The sequence below is a fragment of the Cricetulus griseus genome, chromosome 5 (assembly GCF_003668045.3).
Source record: "Cricetulus griseus strain 17A/GY chromosome 5, alternate assembly CriGri-PICRH-1.0, whole genome shotgun sequence".
Taxonomy (NCBI): domain Eukaryota; kingdom Metazoa; phylum Chordata; class Mammalia; order Rodentia; family Cricetidae; genus Cricetulus; species Cricetulus griseus.
The window spans coordinates 68,585,807-68,605,199 of record NC_048598.1 but is presented as its reverse complement, the minus strand read 5'-3'; the positions used below and the strand labels follow the sequence as shown (position 1 = coordinate 68,605,199).

Here is a 19,393-nt window from a genome sequence, read left to right as displayed (position 1 = left end):
AGCTTTCTCCTCAGCATCATGTTGTCTCATTTGATTCTGATACTCTACTCCCACAAAGTGGGTACCTATTCAAAGATGAGGAAACTGAGTCACAACAGAGTGCACACCGGTGATGAATGAAGGAGAGATGCTTCTGCTTTGGTCTGCCGTCTTCATAAGTGGGCAGATCCAGGCTTTCTCAGCTTTAAGCAAATAGAAATCATCCTACCATGCCTGCAACACACTCAAGAAAAGGTCTTCTACATGGGCTGGAGAGATGGCTCTGCAGGTAAAGGTGTTTACCATGAAGCCTGGCCATCTGTGTTTGATTCCTGGGACCCACGTGGTGGAAGGAGAGAAATGACTCCTGCAAGTTGTCCTCTGACTGCCTCATGAACACCTGGCACAAGTGTGAGCGCACACACACACACACACACACACACACACACTATTTCAAACAGCTAAAAAGAAAGGTCCTTGTGCAGTGCTTTGAGTATAGATCTTTCAATCTTCCTTTACAGATCTTGCCTAAGTACTGCTAACTCTCAGAGCACATGGGTAGGTGTCAGAGGAACTGGCTATGAGCCTTGGATATTTAGGGTTTCACTAATTGATTATTTTGCATGGAAATGTGCTGAATCTATCAATATCGTATGTGTTAATAAGAGAAGGAAATAGAGTTTGTCATGAGTAACTGTTTTTTGAGTACGTACCGGGTATGAGATACTGCACCTGGAAAGGACAAACCACGTCCTGTGCTCAGCAAGTACGCTGGCATGGACCTGGTGTATGGCACTGATGGATGGTCATCAGTGTGGATTATGAGGATTTCTTTGCTTCACTGTAACTTATGGTACAATTCAGAACAGGGAAGTTTGGGTTGACTAAGGATGAAAATGGGGGCTGGGGGGCTGGGGGGCTGGGGGGCTGGGGGGTTGGCTCACTTGATAAAGAGCTTGCTGCATAAGCATGAGGACCTGAGTTCTGTCCCCAGGGTGGAGTAGTGCGTGTTATGATTCCAACGATGGGGAGACTGAGTCAGGCAGGTTCTTGGGCTTTGCTGGCCAACCAGCCTGGCACAACTGGTAAGCTCCAGGCCAGTGAGAGATCCTGTTTCAAACAACAACAAACATACCTAGGAAAATCTCTGAGGTTGGCCTCTGGCTTCCACATGCATGTGCAGACACATGCTCACATTGCTCACATATATGCATGCACGCACACATGGAGAAAGTGATGACCACAGTGGAGAAGCATTTGCAGAGTGGGCCGTGGCAGGTGGAACAGCTGAAGCACACATGCTGGAGGTGTTTTGGTGTCATGCCAAGGGCCCACAGTACAGAAGATGCTCTGGGGCCCGAGCCTGTGCCCTGCTTGGCTCACATCTCTTGTTCTCATGTCTGCTGCTGGGTCCCTGACTAGATTTAAGGACACATGTTAGATGCCAATTAGTAAAAGGAAATGCAAGTGCCTTGCTTCTAGCTTGTGTTTTTGTGTGTGTGTGTGTGTGTGATGTGTGACCATGTGGTGTATGTGTCTGTGTGTATGCACAGAGTCTAGAGGTCAGTGTCCGGTGTCTTCCTCTACTTCTCTCTCTCTCTCTCTCTCTCTCTCTCTCTCTCTCTCTCTCTCTCTCTCTCTCTCTCTCTCCAGGCTCCTTCACCGAACCTGGAGTGCCCTGATTCAGCTAGACTGGTTTCCCTGTAAGCATGAAGGACCTGCTTGCCTCCATGACTTCAGCCTCAGCCTGCAGATATGTGCTACCGGCTACTACTGCTGGATTTTTTTTTTTAAAGTTATGAGTATTTTCTTGCATGTATGATGTGTACCGTGTGTGTGTGCCTGATGCCCACAGAGGCCAGAAGAAGGTTTTGGATCCCACAGAACTGGATCTACAGGCAGTCATGAGCTGTCATGAGGGTGCTGGGAATCAAACCTGGGTCCTCTGCAAGAGATGCCTGTGCTCTTCACCTCTGAGTCACCTCTCCAGCCCCATGTCTGGCTTTTTCTGTGTATGCTGAGGATCTGAAGCTGGTCTTCATGCTTGTGTGGCAAGGATGTGACTAACTAGCCCTCTTCCCTGATCCTCACATCTTAGACATTTGGGACAGTCTATTCTGCAATATGAGCCAACTGCCTCACATCCTGATGGCACAGGGGGACATCAGTCTTACCTAATCCTTTAGGGTAGACATTCAGTGCTGTGTGTGCTTCCACCTGGAAGACAACACCTTACCCAACCACAGCCACAAAAATGAAATTAGAAAATACCTCTCCATAGTTTCCAATCTGTCTTCCTCTGGTAAGGCGTCCAGTGGGGCAGGGGTATCTACAGGCAGCAACACAGGACTGTACCAGTCACTTCTGTGGGAACAGAACAAGCAGTGAGGACTCCAGATGCATCAGTGCTCACATTGGCCCTTGTGGGGAGGGAGCCCAAGGCTTTGTGTATACTCCACGGGCACTATCAGCTGAGCTGCACCCCCACCCAGGCCCTGCTCCTCATTTTTGAATTACTATGTAATGCAATGTTTACATTGAAAAAAACTGGCCTGACAGAGCGTTCAGGCATGGAAGCTCACAGCAAAAAGTCATGGCAGGAGGTTTTCATTGATATGGCCTTTATTTTTTAATGCATGGCTATTTGGGGCCAGGACACCCCCCACCTCCTGACTTCCCACTAAAAGAACAGCCTTGGGGGTTGTTTTCAAGGACATGGCTTTGTAAAAATGAATTGGCTAATTTTTAATACTTGGGATACATGTATGCTAAAAGTGGGTACACTGGAGTCTGGACACAACCCAGATGCAGTTGAGTCTAGTTTACTGGTTACATGTGCCACTTTTCCCCCACTGTAGTTGTAAGGATGCTAGGCAAGAACTTTACTACTGAGTTGTGCCCCAGCTACTGTAGGAGCCTTGATCAGGTTTGTCTGTGAGCATGCCTCCATGTGTATGGGAGGAGTTCTTGATTGTTAATTGAAGTAGAAAGACCCAGACCATTGTGGGTGGCATCATTCCATACGCAGCCAGTGGATCCTGAACGGTGTAAGAGGAGAAAGCTAGCTGAGAACAAGCAAGCAAGGATTCTGTCTCTGCGGAAGTGATGCTCAAGTTTCTGCCATGACTTTCCTGCGATGGCGGACTGTAAGCTGGAACTGTCAGCCAAACAAACCCTTTCTTCCCTAAGCTGCTTTTTTGTCAGGGTGTTTATCACAGCAACAGAAATCAAACTAGAACAATGGGTCAATTTGAAAGCATTCCCGTCTTCCTGCAAAATGGGTTGCTTTGGGGGCTGATACTGTCACCTAGTGGTGAGAGAGTGATTGCACAGTTTTGTGAGCTCTGGAAATCAGAAGTTACCAAAAGCAAGCAACCAGACATATCCTAAATACTTCTTCATACAGCCACTTGTGACAGCCCAGTGAAGTTGCTGTCATAATCCCTGAGGAAGATACTGCCTAAGAGCTTGGGGGGAATGACTCAAGAAAGGATTGATGTGCAAGCTTGCAGACTTGAATTTGATCCCAAGAACCTGAGTTCTAGCCCAGAACTCACTTAAGAAAGCTGGGTTTGGTGGTGAACACCTGTAATCCCAGAATGGAAGAAGCATACACAGGACCCCCTCCCACCCCCAGCCTCATGGCTGGCTATACTAGCAAATCAGCTAGCTCTCATGCTGATGAAAGATCTTACCTCAAAAAAAAAAAAAGTTACCGTTTCTGATGAAGAACACTCAAGATTATCCTCTGGCCTCCCTAAGCATGTACACCCATGGACATGTGTACCTGCATATAGGTGTACACACACACACACACACACACACACACACACACACACACTCCAGCATGCACTCACCATGAATATTTCAAGGAGAAATATTCTTCAAAAAGAAAAAATAGGCCATGAATATTCAGTAGAATTATACGATCAGTTAGTTCTCTATCTGTGCTGAAACCCTGCAAATTAGCTAGCATTGCATTGCTTTTTAAAAAAAGTGTGGGTTTTTTATTTTGTTTGTGCTTTTTTTTCCCAGACAGGGTTTCCCCATGTAGCTCTGGCTGTCCTAGAACTCACTTTACCAACCAGGCTGGCCTCGAACTCACAGAGATTCACCTGCCTCTGCCTCCTGAGTACTGGGATTAAAGGTGTGCACCACCACCGCCCGGCTAAAAAGTGTGTCTTGATTAAGATGAATTCAAACTATGAAAATCAGCTATCCACCATTGTAGCTCCTTGGCAAGCAAGTCCTCCCTCAATGCTTTGAAGGCACAATTTGAAAGTGTGAGTTGTCACTGTTGACCTTTGACACCTGGTCCCCCAGCCTCTGTGATCTTCAGTGCAAACACTCGGGGAGCCCAGCAGTTTCCCAGCTTACCTCTGAGTGATTTCCATCCTGGAGATGTCAGACAAGGAGGAGAAGATCAGGGGCTGGAACCTCTTCCAGTTCATGACTCCAGGAATTATATCCTGTGATGAAAGTTGGTGCAGGGACAGGATGGGAAGAGAAAGAAAGTGTTAGGCGGCCGTTGAGAGTTAATGCTGACTGTTAACTTGATAGCATCTAGAGTCACCTAAGGGACAAACCTTTGGGGCTGTCTCTGAGGATTTTTTAACACTGGATTAGCTGAAGTGGGAAGACCCACCCTAACTGTGGGCAGCGCCATCCCCTGGGCTGCAGTCCCAGACTGAACAAAAAGGAGAGAGTGAGCTGAGCCCAGGCATCCATCTCTGCTTCCAGACTGTGGATGTCACGTGACCAGCTGCCTCATGCTCTTGCCACTGTGCCTCCCTTCCTTAAGTTGCTTTTGCCATGTTTTGTTAGAGGACCAAGAAAAGTAACTGATGCAGTGGGAAAATGTCTTAGAGAGCCTTCACTTCAGTCAGCTGACTGTTTCTAAGTTCCAAAAGGTTAGGTGCAAATGTATCATCTCATCAAGCCTGACTGACTCTAAAGCAAAGACAGTTGTTCTGGTACAGGGTGTGTGGTGGTGGCCAAGGGCAGATGTGGTCTTCCAGTCTGTCTGGATGGTTGTGAAAGTGATGCTAATGAAATGTTCCAAGAGGATGGGTAGCACTCAGGCAGGGAGGACAGTGCAGTGGAACACACTGGCAACGTGATGTAACTATTAGGTCTCTAGCCATTCAGCTAAGTGCAGGGAACATGATAGGGATGGTACCTGTGGCTGCAGAGGCAGGCAGGTCACCCAAGGGACCTGAGGGCCAGGCCAGTGGAGCTACTCTGTGGGCAATGGATACATACTGAGCATGTGTGTGTGTGTGTGTGTGTGTGTGTGTGTGTGTGTGTGTGTGATGTCAGAGGCCAATGTCTTTGTCTTCCTTAATCAATACCATCTCTCATGAAACCTGGAGCTTGCAGTTTCCGTTAGGCTGGCTAGCCAATAACTTCCAGGGATCCACCTATTTACATATCTCTGGTGCTGGGATTACATGTCTGTGCGATCACACCTGGATTGATATGAGCACCAGGGATCTGAACTCAGGTCCTCCTGCTGTTGGGGCTTGGCCATCTCCACAGTCCCCTGACCCACTGAGGTGTTTCAAGCTGGATCAGTAGTTTCTTGTGGCATCCTGGATTGTGGCAGTGGTGAAACATGGTGGAGATGAGAGGGGAGCTGCAGTCACGTAAGAGTTAGGCGGGTGGGATATGGGAATGTTCTAGAGCTGGTAGATCAACGCTTGTGTGAGCTCTGTGACTGGAGCCCAAAGTCATAGTACCGCATGATTGTTTTCATATGGTTGAAAAGTAATGAGTAACCATTTCCCCCTTTAAGTCAAAACGAGTGAGGGTGTTAGTAAAAGGGCAGCAGACAACAGGAGGTGGACAGATGGATAATGCTGGTACCGAGAATAGTCCTGCCTCCTTCATAGTTGGCAGAGGACTGTGGTCACTATTCTCGGTCCATGGCTAAGGTTACAAGTTCTCTTTTATTGTTGTTCAAATGGCACCTCTTTATTTTGAACATTTGTGTATGTACACATGTGTATGTGTGTGCACGTGTTTATTGGCATGTGTATGCATGCAGGAGTGTGAATGTGTGTGTGCCTGTGTGTGCATTGTATGTGTGTGTTTGTATGTGTGTGCACAAGTTGTCAGAGGGCAACATGCATAAGCCAGTGTTCTCTTTGGTCTCCTTCCACCATGTGGGTTCCAGGGATTGAACTCAGATCATCAGATTTGGTGGCAAGTTCCTTTACCCACTGAACCACCTTGCCAGCTAGCTCAGTTTTCTTCTTCTTAGTCCCCACTGGTGCCCTCTCTCCCTGTCCCCTGCCCCTCCCCACAGTCCAAGGCCAGCTCTGCGGAGGGTGCCTGGTGCTGACGTTACCATATGATGGAGAAACTGCTTTTGGGTGATAGGAATGCTGGACCCAATGTGGGCCTCTTGGGTGAACTTGTACTTGGGGTGAGTGCACAGATGGTAATCTATCAGAGTTTCTGCGTAGGTCAGAGGGTGCTTCACGGCAAACAGTCCTGGGCTGGGATTCTGTGGACAAGAGGCAGACCAGATTGATGGTGTTTACCCTTCTCCATACCAGGCACGGGACAGGCGTCAGCAATGCTCTCTGTGGCTCCCACTAGCACTAACAATGGGGATGCATGTCAACTCTTAGCAAACTGGACACAGGATCAGAGCTTCGGGTTGGCCTGTCTTTCCAACATCACCATCTTCATGTATGCATTTTCTGGCTTAAGGGTTTCATTAGCTGCTATTTAGATTTGCTGGCCTCACGAGGAAGAGGATGTCATTGGAATCACAGTTTGAAACTGCTTCCAGCCATGATCAATGAGGGGATTATTAAATAAGCACACTGGATTTAAAGAGCAGATCCATTTCTGGGTCTGCCTTAGTCTCTCCCCGTTGTCATAAAATACTCCAATAAAGCAGCTTAGGCGAGAAGAGTTCGTTTTGGCTCCCAGTCCACCACAGTAGGGAAGTCAGGGTGGCAGGGAGCTGAAGCAGTTTGCCATATCATACCATCCAGAATCAAAAGGCAGAGGGTGATAAATGCTCAGCTGGCTTGAAATGCCAAAAGAAAACATCGAAGGGCTGGGGATGTAGCTGTTAGCAGAGTACTTGCCTAGCATACATCAAGCCCTAGGTTCAAGCCCCAGCACCACACAAAAATGGATGCAATGCTGCAAACCAACAATCCTAGTACTTGGGACATAGAGACAGGAAGGTTAGAAGTTCAAGGTCATTCTTGGCTGCATAGTGAGTTTGAGGCCATCCTGGGCTATGAGATACTGTTTTTAAAAAATGGGGCCGGAAAAAAGGCTCAGGGGTTAAGAGTGCCTCTTCCTTTATCATGAAGCCTGGAGTTAAAATCCCAGCATTCATTTTGGATGGCCTACAAACACTGTAATTCAAACTCCCAGGGATCTGATACCCTTTCCTGTCCCCACTCCCTGGCATACATACAAATAAATCACAAAATAAACATAAATATTTAGTAAAGAAAAATTAATTAAAATAACTAAAAAAAAGGAAAACATATTTCCAACTCATTCATGTTTCTGTTTTTTTTTGTAGGGTAATTGCTGAAATAAAGGGACACAGAACACAGGCATCTGCCAACTGGTACTTACAAAAACATACAGCGGGTCATATTCCACAGACATGGCCAGGCCCTCAGGTGCCTTCATACTCAAGATGGAGGGCTTGGCTAAGAGATCTGTGGTGTCCTGCTTGGGTGGAGCTATGATGGCGGTGACTTCATCCTGCATAAAGACCAAAAGTGACTTGCTAGTCTTATTTTCTTCTTAAAGAGTTATTTATTTTATTTTATGTGCACAAATGTTTGCTTGCATGTATGTGCACCATGTGCATCCCTGTTGGACTCCATGGAACTGGAGTTATAGATGGATGTGAGCCACCACATGGGTAGTGGGAATTGGACCTGAGTTCTCTTCAAGAGCAATAATCTCTTAATCACTTAGCCATCCCTCCAACTCAATGACCTGCCATTCTTAATGGCAGGACTTGAGTGGCAAGAGCAGTTCTTGAAGTTGCAGATGCATTACCTCAGCCCCTTGCTTCAGGGGTCGAGCAAGCTTCTGAAGTTTGTAATTTGTTGAGGACTTGTTGACAGAAAATGGTTGATATCCCTTGATTTTGTATAACTGAGGAACCTGAAAATGAAAGAAGATGGCAGATTGGTGACTTTAAAAGCCTGCTTTGTAGAGCTACTTCCTTCAAATGGAAACATTTCTTCTTGGAGGAAGCCTCACTGAGGCTCAGGTAGTGAATGAAACTCAGAAGTCTCAAGAAGTTCCTGAAACTTACAAGATTCACAAAAAAGTTCCTCTCCAAGGTGAACAATTGCTGGAAAGAGGAGACTTTCTGATTAGCTGAGCTGCCTGCAAATTGTCCAGGGTGCTTCAGAGATGCACCTTTAATGAGTCCTCACCCATGACGATGTAGGGTTTCAGTGATGCAGCTGCCTTTGAGTCATCCATGTTCCTTTATGAATCCCCTCACCCATGCACCTGTATATATTCCCAATAAACATTCTGAATCACTAAACTAAGCTGGGGGAAGTAATTTATTTGTTCTGGCACCAGTACCCTATCTAGGTTGAATAGACATTTGTAGTTCCTTAAAAAGGGCCCACAAGAACCCACTATGTTTTGGTAGGATTAGTGTCTCAATAATAGCTGCCTAACAAGGCCAGTCCTAAGTCTTGGCACTTGGCACTACTTAAATTATTTTTTCATGACAGGGAGCTTTACTGGAGATATACATAAACATGTTTTCACTTTCAAAAGCACAAGTGGTCCCACAGTTCAAGAAAGGTTGACTAGCCAGGCAGTGGTGGTACATGCCTTTAACCCCAGCACTCAGGAGGCAGAACCAGGCAGATCTCAGAGTTTGAGGCTAGCCTGGTCTATCAACTGAATTACAGGACAGCCAAGGTCACACAGAGAAACCCTGTCTCAAAAAAAAAAACAAAAAAAGAAAGACTGACTAACTTGTGTCCTAAGGTTTCTAATAGACATAGAGCCACTGTTTCCTAGAGGCATAATGTATACTGTACCCATAGGAAAGACCCAGTTCTCATATTCACATTAGAGAAAAAGGACTTGAGGTGTACTCAACACACCATCAAATAATAGAGAGAATACAATGTGCCATTCTATATAAGCTAGAATAGAGTAATACTAACAAAATAATGCAATTCAAATTCAAGTCTATTTCGCTTGCTTTGTAAGAAACCTGAGGGCCAGTGAGATGGCTCAGTGTGTTAAGATGCTTGTCATCAGGACTCATGGCCAGAGTTCAATTTCTACGACTCTCACTGTAGAAGGAGAGAACGAACCCCCAAAAGTTGTTCCCTGACTTTCACACAGGCACTGTGGCATGTATGCCTTCTTAATGACAGATAGATGATAGATGGACAGGTAGATAGGTGAGAGAGGGGCGGTAGCTGCAAGCAACCAGAATATGTTATATGCAGATCTTACCTTTAAAACGAAGTAAGGATACTTGTGCTTGATTTGAAGATCAGAAGGTTTAATTATGATTAGTCCAAGGCCATCAAGAGCCTACATGGAATAAATGAAAAGAAAAAACGTAAAAGGACAGACAGACATCTGTGAGCAGAAACAGCTCTGTGTGTTTTCATTATGTTTTGAAACATCACCTGAGAGTTCTAGGCTCAAAACAGCTCTTCCTGTGGCCACAGTTACTATCTGAGCTGTGGGCACAAAGGCAGCCCTCCCCCATGTCTCTCTGTGTGTGAATCTTATGGACTATTATGGAGGCTGCAACATGCATGTCCTTCTGAGATGGTTAATCCTGGTTGTCAACTTGCTTGGATCTGGAATCGACTAAAAGACTAAAAGATAAGCTGCTGGGCACATCTACAAGGGGTTTTCTTGATCAGGTTATTTGAAGTGGGAAGTCCTGCCCTAAATGTGGGTGGCTCCATCCAATGTCAGTCAGACAGAGGAGGTCTGAGGAGAAAGCTTTGGTTTTTGTCTCATTGCCTGGGTATCTCAACAGCAAGCTCATCTACTCTGTTGTTGTTGTTGCTGCTGCTGCTGCTGCTGCTACATTCCTTTGCTGAGATCAGAGCTCAGCTTCTTTGTGTTTCCATTGTGGACTGGGGGTCAGTGGCTCTCCAGGAATCCTCTAGATCTTCAGTGGCAGGTTGGGACTGCTGATGCATGCAACCTGTGGATCAAGCAGCTACCAGGCTTTCAGCCTCTCTAGTATAAGATAGCTGCTGTTAGATTACCCAGGTCATATTGTGTAGACAAATCTAATAAATCTTCTCCCAGTGTATATTCATTCTATCAGCCCCATAGTTCCCTTAGGCTTGAAGGACTTAGCTCATAAACCCTTGGGAGTTAGCAACTGGTGAGGTCAACCCTCCTCAGGAGTCAGCTTGTCTGAGGGAGCACCTCACAACCTTCTGGTCTACCTCCTAGGGCAGTTTGAAGTCAAAGTTCAAAGGTTAGCTTCTCTCAATCTGTAGGATATTCAGAGTTCCCCATGGGCTCAGCTGAGTTCTTTGCCAAGAAGCACTGTGGTTCCACTTCTCTGGCCGGGTCCCACCTCCGTGCCGGTCATCTGTAGGTGCTGGTCCCCAGAGATCTCCCTGTATATCCATCTGCCCCAGACACCCAGGGATCCTGGAGACTGGGCCTGGTGCATTCCAGCCCCCAGCAAATGTCAAGCATCATTCTTTACCTTGTCCAACTAAGCCCAGCATACCCCAATGTGGTGAATTGCTAACATGCCATCCTTTTAAAGTGATGTCTCAATTTCAAATTTGCTGAATCTTTTTTTTTTTTTTTTTAAATGGGCATCTTAGAATTGATGAAGTCTAGTATCCAAAACCCTTAAGATATGACCTGTGGTAAGTGACATGTAAGGGTTAATTAACTATTATTAACTATTATTATTATTATTACTCTTATTTAATATTATTATGTGTGTATGTGTGTGCTGATATGTGTGCAGGCTCATGTATGTGCAGGTTCGTAATATTTGCATATACATGCATGTGCAGGACAGAAAAGAGCCTTGGCTGTGTTGTTCCTCAAAACTAGTTTATACTTTTTAAAAGGTTTATTTTAACTTTACTAAGTGTGTCTGTGCTCTCTGAGTCCCCAGGAGGACACAGGATTCCCCAGAGCTGGAGTAAAGGCAGTTGAGAGCTACCATATATGGGTGCTGGGAACCAAACTTGGATCCTCTGGAAGAGCAGCCAGTACTCTTAACTGCTGAGCCATCTCTCCAGCCCTCTACTTTGTTTTTTGGCACAACATCTTTCCCTTTACCTGGAACTCACCATTCAGCTACATTGACTGACCAGTGAGCTCCAAGGATCTGCCTGTTTTTGTCTCCCTAGCACTGAGATTACACATTATAACGAGATTGGCTTTAAAAAACAAAATCAATCCAAAGCTACACAGAGAAACCCTGTCTCGAAAAAACAAACAAACAAAACAAACAAACAAAAAATTAAGCCGGGCATTGGTGGCGCACATTTTTAATCCCAGCACTCCGGAGGCAGAGGCAGGTGGATCTCTGTGAGTTCGAGGCCAGCCTGGTCTCCAGAGAGAGTGCCAGGATAGGCTCCAAAGCTACACAGAGAAACCCTGTCTTGAAAAACCAAACCAAACCAAACAAACAAACAAAAAAACACCTGGGTTCTGGAGGTCAAATTCGGGCCTTTGTGCTTAACAGGTATGTTCCCAGACCAATTAACTGTTATTTTTTTATAATGAGCCACCATGCCAATAAGGGAAGAGGAGGCATTGTCATACTTCAAGAGAGAGATGGGGCGGGGGTTGTGGAGAGGTGGGATTCCAAGTCTGATGGGTTGGTTAGCTTGTTTGATTCTGGGTCCACGTGCCATCCTTAGCAGGTAGGGCCCTGACCTCAGAGCTGTTGTTGGCTTTCCATTTGCCAGGCCAGGAGACTCATTTGAGCACAGGCCAGGTGGGGATTCTGCTCCTATCTTCCTGTCTTCTCTCAGGTCCAGTTCCCATGATTTGCTTCAGACTGGGAATCAGCTCAGGTTACCAGGAAGCTCCTCTAGGTACCCATGGATATTGTAGGCATGGGGCATATGATACCCATGGATACGGTAGGTATGGGGCAGATGGCAGTGAATGTTCCCTCATTTCCTACTGCTCATAATTCCTGAGGCACAAGTCCCCTTCAGAGCCTCTCAAAGGAGGTGTAGGGACTGGCTGTCTGCTCCCCCAACTCATTGTTGACACCCACCAACTCATTGTAGCTCTGAGACTCCGATGGAAAGGCAAAGGGCATCACTTCCTCAGCCTGTAGTGAGTATTGACAGGGGTATTCATCCTGACTCACTCCGGCCCGCAGGGATCGGTAGGGATTTGCAGCTAGGAAAAGACAAACATTTTTAGGGAATTTGTGAGGTGATTCTATGTGAAACCAGCATCTTTAGCTGTGTACTTAGCAAATGCCATTTGCAGCAGAGCATTCGTGTTTATTTTCTTCAGTGGTGTAGTGACCATGCCACTGACTAATATGTCATGCTCCTGTAAATAGCCCTAGTTAAATGTATTAGGTCACCAAACACACACACACACACACACACACACACACACACACACACACACACACCTACCTCATAACACATGCAACACACACACAAAGCCAAACACACACATACACATACACACCCCCCCACATATTATACATGCACAGGCACATAACATACCACATACACACACCCCACACACAACATACACAGCACACACACACACACACACACACACACACACACACACACACGCATATACATACAATACCCCCACACTGATACACACACATACATAAAGCATATACCACACACACAAATATACAATACCCATCCACCCACATACCCCACACACAGCACACAAGACTCTCACACACAGAGCACATACCACTCTCTCACACATACACACACAGAACACACACATACACACATAATACACTGTGTACACACAGACAGACAGATAGACAGACAGACAGACACACACACACACACACACACACACACACACACACACACACACACGAAGGCAGAATAGGGATTAGTTAGAAAGGAGGGGATCTGAAGAAGTGGGGGAGAAAGGAGAAAAGATGACTATGGGATGAATATGATTAAAAGACATAAAAATGTATGAAAATGTCATACTGAAAATAATTATTATATATAACTAATATATGCTTATACAGACTTTAGAAACAATATTTAGATTTCTCTACACTCAAGCATGCTTGTATACATACATATGAATAATATATATGTACATTGTTAGTTTCCTTGTATTTGTTCCTTCTTTCCCTCTCTCTTGTTATGAGACAGGGTCTCACATACCCCAGCCTGGCCTTGAACTTACTAGGTAGCTAAGGCTCCTCCTGCCTCCACATCCCAAATGTTAGGATTATAGGTGTGTGTCATCAAGCTAGGTTTAAGGGGTACTAGGAATGAAACTTAGGACTTCATAAATGTTAGGTAAGCACTGTACTAACTGAGCAGTATCTCAGTCCTCTTTCCCTTTATTTTTATTTTATTTATTTATATATTTTTTTTGAGACAGGGTTTCTCTGCGTAGCCCTGGCTGTCCTGGAACTTGATCTGTAGACCAGGTTGGCCTCTCAGGCATCCACATGTCTCTGCCTCCAGAATGCTGGCATTAAAGGTGTTTGTCACCACACTGGGTTCAAAATTGGTTTTAAATTTTCTTTTAGTTTGCTTTTTCAAGACAAGGTTTTTCTGTGGCTTTGGAGGCTGTCCTGGAACTAGCTCTTGTAGCCCAGGCTGGTCTTAAACTCACAGAGATTCACCTGCCTCTGCCTCCCGAGTACTAGGATTAAAGGCGTGCGCAGCCACCGCCCGCCTCATTTAAATTTTTTTTATTTCATTTAGCTTATTAAGTTGTAGTTCTCTTAAAATTTGATTTATTTTTTAAAATATCTTATTGTTAGCTTTAATTATGGGTTTGTGCATGAGTGCAGTCCCCAGAGACACAAGAAGAGGGTGTCAGAATGCCTGGAATTAGAGTTACAGGTGGTTGTGAGCTGCCTCATATGGGTGCTGGGAACAAACTCTGGGCTTCTGCAAGAGCAGCAAGCTGAGCCACCTCTCCAGTCCCCAGAGACCAATTTTTCCTTAAAATATCTCTGATGAATTTAGCCAAGGAAACGTTGGATTCTAGAGAGCTTTTGTAAACAACTATGTGTGATTTTCATGTAAAGTTTACTGTTTGTTAAAAAAACGCTTTCCTTGTTAGAAACTTCAAGATTAAAAATAAAATACTATAGGAGGAATAAACGAGTACCTAAAATGCTGCAGAGCGTTTGGGGAGGGAAGCAAGGTAGTCTTGGTGGTGGTGGTGCGGGGTCGGTACTGCTTGGGGAGGTGGGGTGTGATAGAGGCGGGCCTGGGGGAGTGTGGGATGGCACAGCCGCCTTTGGCCTTTCGTGTGAACCACAGGCTGGGAGGAGAAAATTATGACATGGTCTTTGGGTCCTTGGAAGCAGCTTGTAGCTCAGAGGGTCCAAATGAATGGACCTCTTTCTCCCTCCTTTACCCTCCCTTCCTCTCCAGTGAGATGTGCACGTCTATGTTCATACGGTACACATGTATGTGCAAGTATGTAGCATGTGGGTATCTGCATGTGGAAGCCATAGGACAACCTCAACTGTTGTTCCTTGTGTGCAGTCCATTTTGCTCTTAGCGACAGCCTCAACTTGCCAAGTACAGTAGGCTGGCCAGCCAGCAAGCTCCAGGGCCCCTGTCTCCACCTTCTCAGTGCTGGGATTACAAGCATGTGCCACCATGACGGGCTTTTTTTATATAGATTCTGGGGATCAAATACAGGTCTTTATATTTGCAAGCCAAGTCCTTTACTGACTGTATTATGTCCCCAGTCCCAAGGACACTTGTCATGTATAGTTGCTGAATGACTGATTGACTCTAGCGTATGCTCAGCCTAGCATTTACACCAGAAGCTTTAAGCCTCATACTGTCTCTTGTTTCTGGAAAATCTGATTGTTGGGACAGTAATTCGCACATGGTGAGAGGGAGCTGGCAGATGTAAGTAAATCAGGCCTCCCAAAGTGTCTAGGTTTCCCAGGCAGGCCTGATGAAATCTCAGGGTCCGCATAAAGGGTGAGAGACAACAGTGACACGAGGAAGGAGACAGGAGCCAAGAAAGCAGGGCGCTTTCAACAATAGCTTCCAAGATAAGGAATTGCCCTGCTGACACCTCGGTTTTAGATTCCCGATTGCCAGAAGCTGTGACATTCATGTGTTCCTGTGTGAACGCACATGTATGTTTGTGCACATCATGTGGAGGCTGGAGGACAACCTTGGCTGTCAGTTCTCAGGCACTTTCTACCTACTGTTTGTGATAGGGTCTCCCATAGACCTGGAACATCACCAAAGACTTGGCTAGGTGGCCAGGAAGCTTCTAGGGACCTTGCTGTCTCTGCCTCCCACTCACAGTCACTGGCAACAACCGTATCCACCGTTTATGTGGTTTCCAGGGGTTGAACTCACGTCTTTACATTTGCTTTCTGAGCCATCACCCCAACCCTGAATTTGTGTAATTTTAAGCCACAGAGCTGGTGTTGGTTTGTTTTAATGGCAACACAAAACTGATGTGTAGAATTTATGATGAGATTTGACATTGCCAGAGCTGAGTTCATTGAGAAGAGACCTCTAAGAGGCCATGGCTATCAGTATCACTCAGCTCTCCTTACCTTGTATTAGTGATTCCTGGGCTTTGACAAGCTTTCTCAATACGCCTTCTTTGTCCATGTTACGGATACACTTCAGAACAAGGTGCAGCCTCCGCTCAAGCATGACCTGGAATTGGAAAGAACAACTTCAAGCTAGGAGTTGACACAAGGTTCTCTTGGCAGTCATGAGGTGAGTAGCTTCATGCCAGCAGGCATTTCCCACTGTATGTTCTGCACTGCCACAGGCTCCTGTGTAATGGAGTGAAACCTCTGGAATTGAGCCAACACATGACTTCTTTTGTTTCACGTTGATTATTTCAGGTATTTTGTCACAGCAGGAGAAAGTTGAACATTTTGAGACCCTGACTCAAAAATAGGGTGGAGACACAATTGAGTCTTAATCATTGCTCTTTCTTGCTTGAGGATTGCTTTGTCCCCTAGGGAAGCCACACCCACAAGGAAGAGACAGAAGTCTGCAGGTGGCATAAGATGCCAGAGGGGCTCAGCACATCCTTTGTGTCAAAGGCCAGAAGGATTGCTCCTTTGAGGACAGGTAGACCAGTTGGTCCAAATGACAGGGAGCGCCATAGGGAGGCAGGGAAGTGCTTTGGTCAAGAAGTGGGAATGGAAACACAAGTCCACAGCAGGGGATGGGGTTATTGGAAGAGGATGGGGACAGTGTGAGGGACAGAGGTGAGGCTGCAGTCAGACATTACTCCTCACAACTGTACTGCGCTAGAACACTAGAAACTTTCATTCTTCCTTCCCTCCTTCCCTCTCTCCATCCCTCCCTCCCTCTCTTCCTTCCTTCCTTCCTTCCTTCCTTCCCTTCCTTCCTTCCCCTCCTTCCTTCCTTCCTTCCTTCCTTCCTTCCCCTCCTTCCTTCCTTCCTTCCTTCCTTCCTTCCCTTCCTTCCTTCCCACTTTTCTGTTTTGTGTGGTGTGCATCCTCAATTGTGTCTCCACCCTATTTTTGAGACAGGGTCTCTCACTGAACCTAGAGCTCTCAGATTTGGCTAGGTTGGCTGGAATTCCAGGATCATCCTGTTTCAGTGGCCCTAATATTAGGATTACAGGCCCATGTCACCACTCCTGATTTTTTACACAGGGGCTAAGAATCTGGACTCTGGTCCTCATGCTTACATGGTAAGTGCTATACTGACTGAGCCATCTGCCCGGCCCTGTCAGATGCTTCTTCATTCATACTGACAGTAGGAAGTCCCTGGAGGTTGTGCAGGTGGTTGGTGGAATATAGATTTGAAGGGGAGCCACAGCAGGAGGTGACTCTTGGGTGTGTGTGTGGGGAAGCAGTGAGCCCAATGTCACCTTTGAAATTCCCCATTCTCCACTGAAACAATTACCTCCAATATCCCATTGCTTTAGAGTCACTGTATGACCCCAGCAATTCCTCTCCTAGGTGTGTGTGTATACCTTGCAGAATAAAAAACCATGTGTCCTCTAACTTGGATGTGAATGTTCATAGCAGCATTACTCAGAATTGCCAAGTGGTGAAAATTGCTGGGATGCCCATCAGTGTATGAACAGATAAAGAAAACCTGGTCTACAACAACAGTGGAATATTGCACAGGGATAAAGAATGAAGTGCAGCTGGGCATTGCTGGCACATGCCTTTAATCCCAGCACTCGGGAGGCAGAGGCAGGCAGATCTCTGTGAGTTCGAGGCCAGCCTGGTCTCCAGAGAAAGTGCCAGGATAGGCTCCAAAGCTACACAGAGAAACCATGTTTCGGAAAAAAAAAAAAAAAAGGAATGAGGTGCTCATTGTTATGACACCACTGAAGATACAAGTGAAAGGAGCCAGTTTAAAACGTCACATACTGTATGATTCCATTTTCATGAAATGTCCAGAAAACCCAAGTCCATAGGGATAGAACGTAGATTTAGTGGCTGCCAGGAGCTTGGGGAGGAAGGGAATGGGTAGGGACTGCTCCTTTCTGGGTAATAAAAATGTTCTGAAACTAGGTAGCAGGCAGGGGTATAGCTTAGTCTGTAGAGGGCTTGCCTAGGTTACACAGGGCTCCGGGTCCCATCCATAGCGTAAACCCGGTGTGGTGGTGCACACCTGTAATCCCAACAATCAGGAAGTGGAGGCAGGAAGATCAGGAGTTACTTGACTACACAGTGAGTTCAAGGTTCCCTTGGGGTATAGACCCTGACCAAATAAATAGAGAGGCAACTATCACATAGCAATGACGACTGTCTATAGATATGTGACTGTACTAAAACCTTATTTCCCTAGTTGCGTTAACTCCATCTTAGTTGAGAAGGGAGTCTTTGGGATTTCCCAGATCAGACTGTCTGTGGAAAGCTGTGTTGATTGTTAACTGATGTATGAAGACCCAGCCCGAAGCTAAGTGCGAGCCTGAGCCAGCAAACAGCGTTTCTCCATGGTTTCTGTTTCAATTCCTGCCCTGATTCCCCTCATGATAGACTGTGGCCTGGAAGTGTATGCCAAACAAACCCTTCCTCTTCCACATTGGTTTTGGTCACAGTGTTTTTCAGGGCAGCAGAAAGGAGACTGGAAAGCTTACTCAGTGGGACACTTTGCAGAGGTTATGTTTATGCCGGGTGAACTGCATCTTTAATACTTTATTCCTAAAAAGTCATTATTTGATTTCCCCCTGCTGGCAACTAGACAAGTGAAAAACTAAAGATGGCAATCTAGAGCTGAGAGTTACCTTGCGCGCTGCTTGCTGAAACCGTCTTTGTGCCCGGTATCTGTTGAGCCACATATTGTTAATGAGTGGTTCAAAATTAGGGTGCAATTCCTGGATTTTCTGTGAAGATAAAAGCATACACACATCTTACATTCAAATACAAACTCTTTGGCATGAGCATTTAGTAAACATTTTAGAGTTTGATCTCTGTAATGCCAGCATTCAGGAAGCTGAGGCAGGAGCATCATGAATTTGAAGTGATTCTGGCCTACTTAGCAAGAGACTATCAAAACAAGCAGAAACAGACAGCAGCAAGGTGGCTCAGAGGGTAAAAGTGCTTGCCACAAAGCCCGAAGACGTGAGCTCAACCTTCAGAACTTCCATGTTGGTGCTGGGAATCCGACCTTGGTCTTCTTGGAGAAGAGCAGCCAGTGCTCTTACCACTGAGCAATCTCTCCAGCCCCTGCTTCATTGAGTCTCTTGCTGAAAGTGGAGCTCACTACTTTGAATAGACTGGCTCTAGATCCACAGTTCTGGGGTTATAGGCACCTGAAACCATAGCTGGCTTTTTATGTGGGTACTAGAATTGATCTCAGGCCTTCAAGCTTGTGTGGCATGCACTTTGCCAGCTGAGCATATCGATATCCCAGACCATAATTGTAAGTTTGGACATCTCACTTGCAAATATGTAGCATCCTAGTTTGCTTTAGATTGTCACGGCCTGGAGACATCAGGCATCACCTGAATGTGACTTCCCGTGGGCACGTGGGGTGGTGGTGGTGGGGCTTGGGGGCTTATCTCAATTGTTAAATGGTATGAGGGCCCAGCCCACCCTGGGAAGCAACATACCTTAGTAGATAGTCCTGGATTGTTTAAGAAAGCTAAGTGTAAGCCTTCCTGTGAGCCAGCTAGCAAGTGTCCCTCCATGGGTTTTGGGTACTTCTTTGGCTGTGAAGTGAGCTTGTGGAGTACTGAGCAGGCCTGCCTGGGAGCT

The 19,393-nt window shown here is 45.9% G+C and overlaps 1 protein-coding gene across 1 annotated transcript in view; it reads right to left on the bottom strand.

The window, feature by feature from the left end:
* Cfap221 (cilia and flagella associated protein 221) overlaps window positions 1–19,393 on the bottom strand; it is a 69,457-nt gene that overhangs the window by 4,734 nt on the left and 45,330 nt on the right. Inside the window, exons 13-21 of the mRNA XM_035444920.1 lie at window positions 18,421–18,519; window positions 15,746–15,851; window positions 12,242–12,369; window positions 9,466–9,546; window positions 8,026–8,133; window positions 7,591–7,722; window positions 6,329–6,487; window positions 4,357–4,448; window positions 2,251–2,343 (exon numbers count right to left, since the gene is read on the bottom strand). Of these exons, the coding sequence (XP_035300811.1) occupies window positions 2,251–2,343; window positions 4,357–4,448; window positions 6,329–6,487; window positions 7,591–7,722; window positions 8,026–8,133; window positions 9,466–9,546; window positions 12,242–12,369; window positions 15,746–15,851; window positions 18,421–18,519 (998 nt within the window). The remainder of the gene's footprint in view (window positions 1–2,250; window positions 2,344–4,356; window positions 4,449–6,328; window positions 6,488–7,590; window positions 7,723–8,025; window positions 8,134–9,465; window positions 9,547–12,241; window positions 12,370–15,745; window positions 15,852–18,420; window positions 18,520–19,393) is intronic.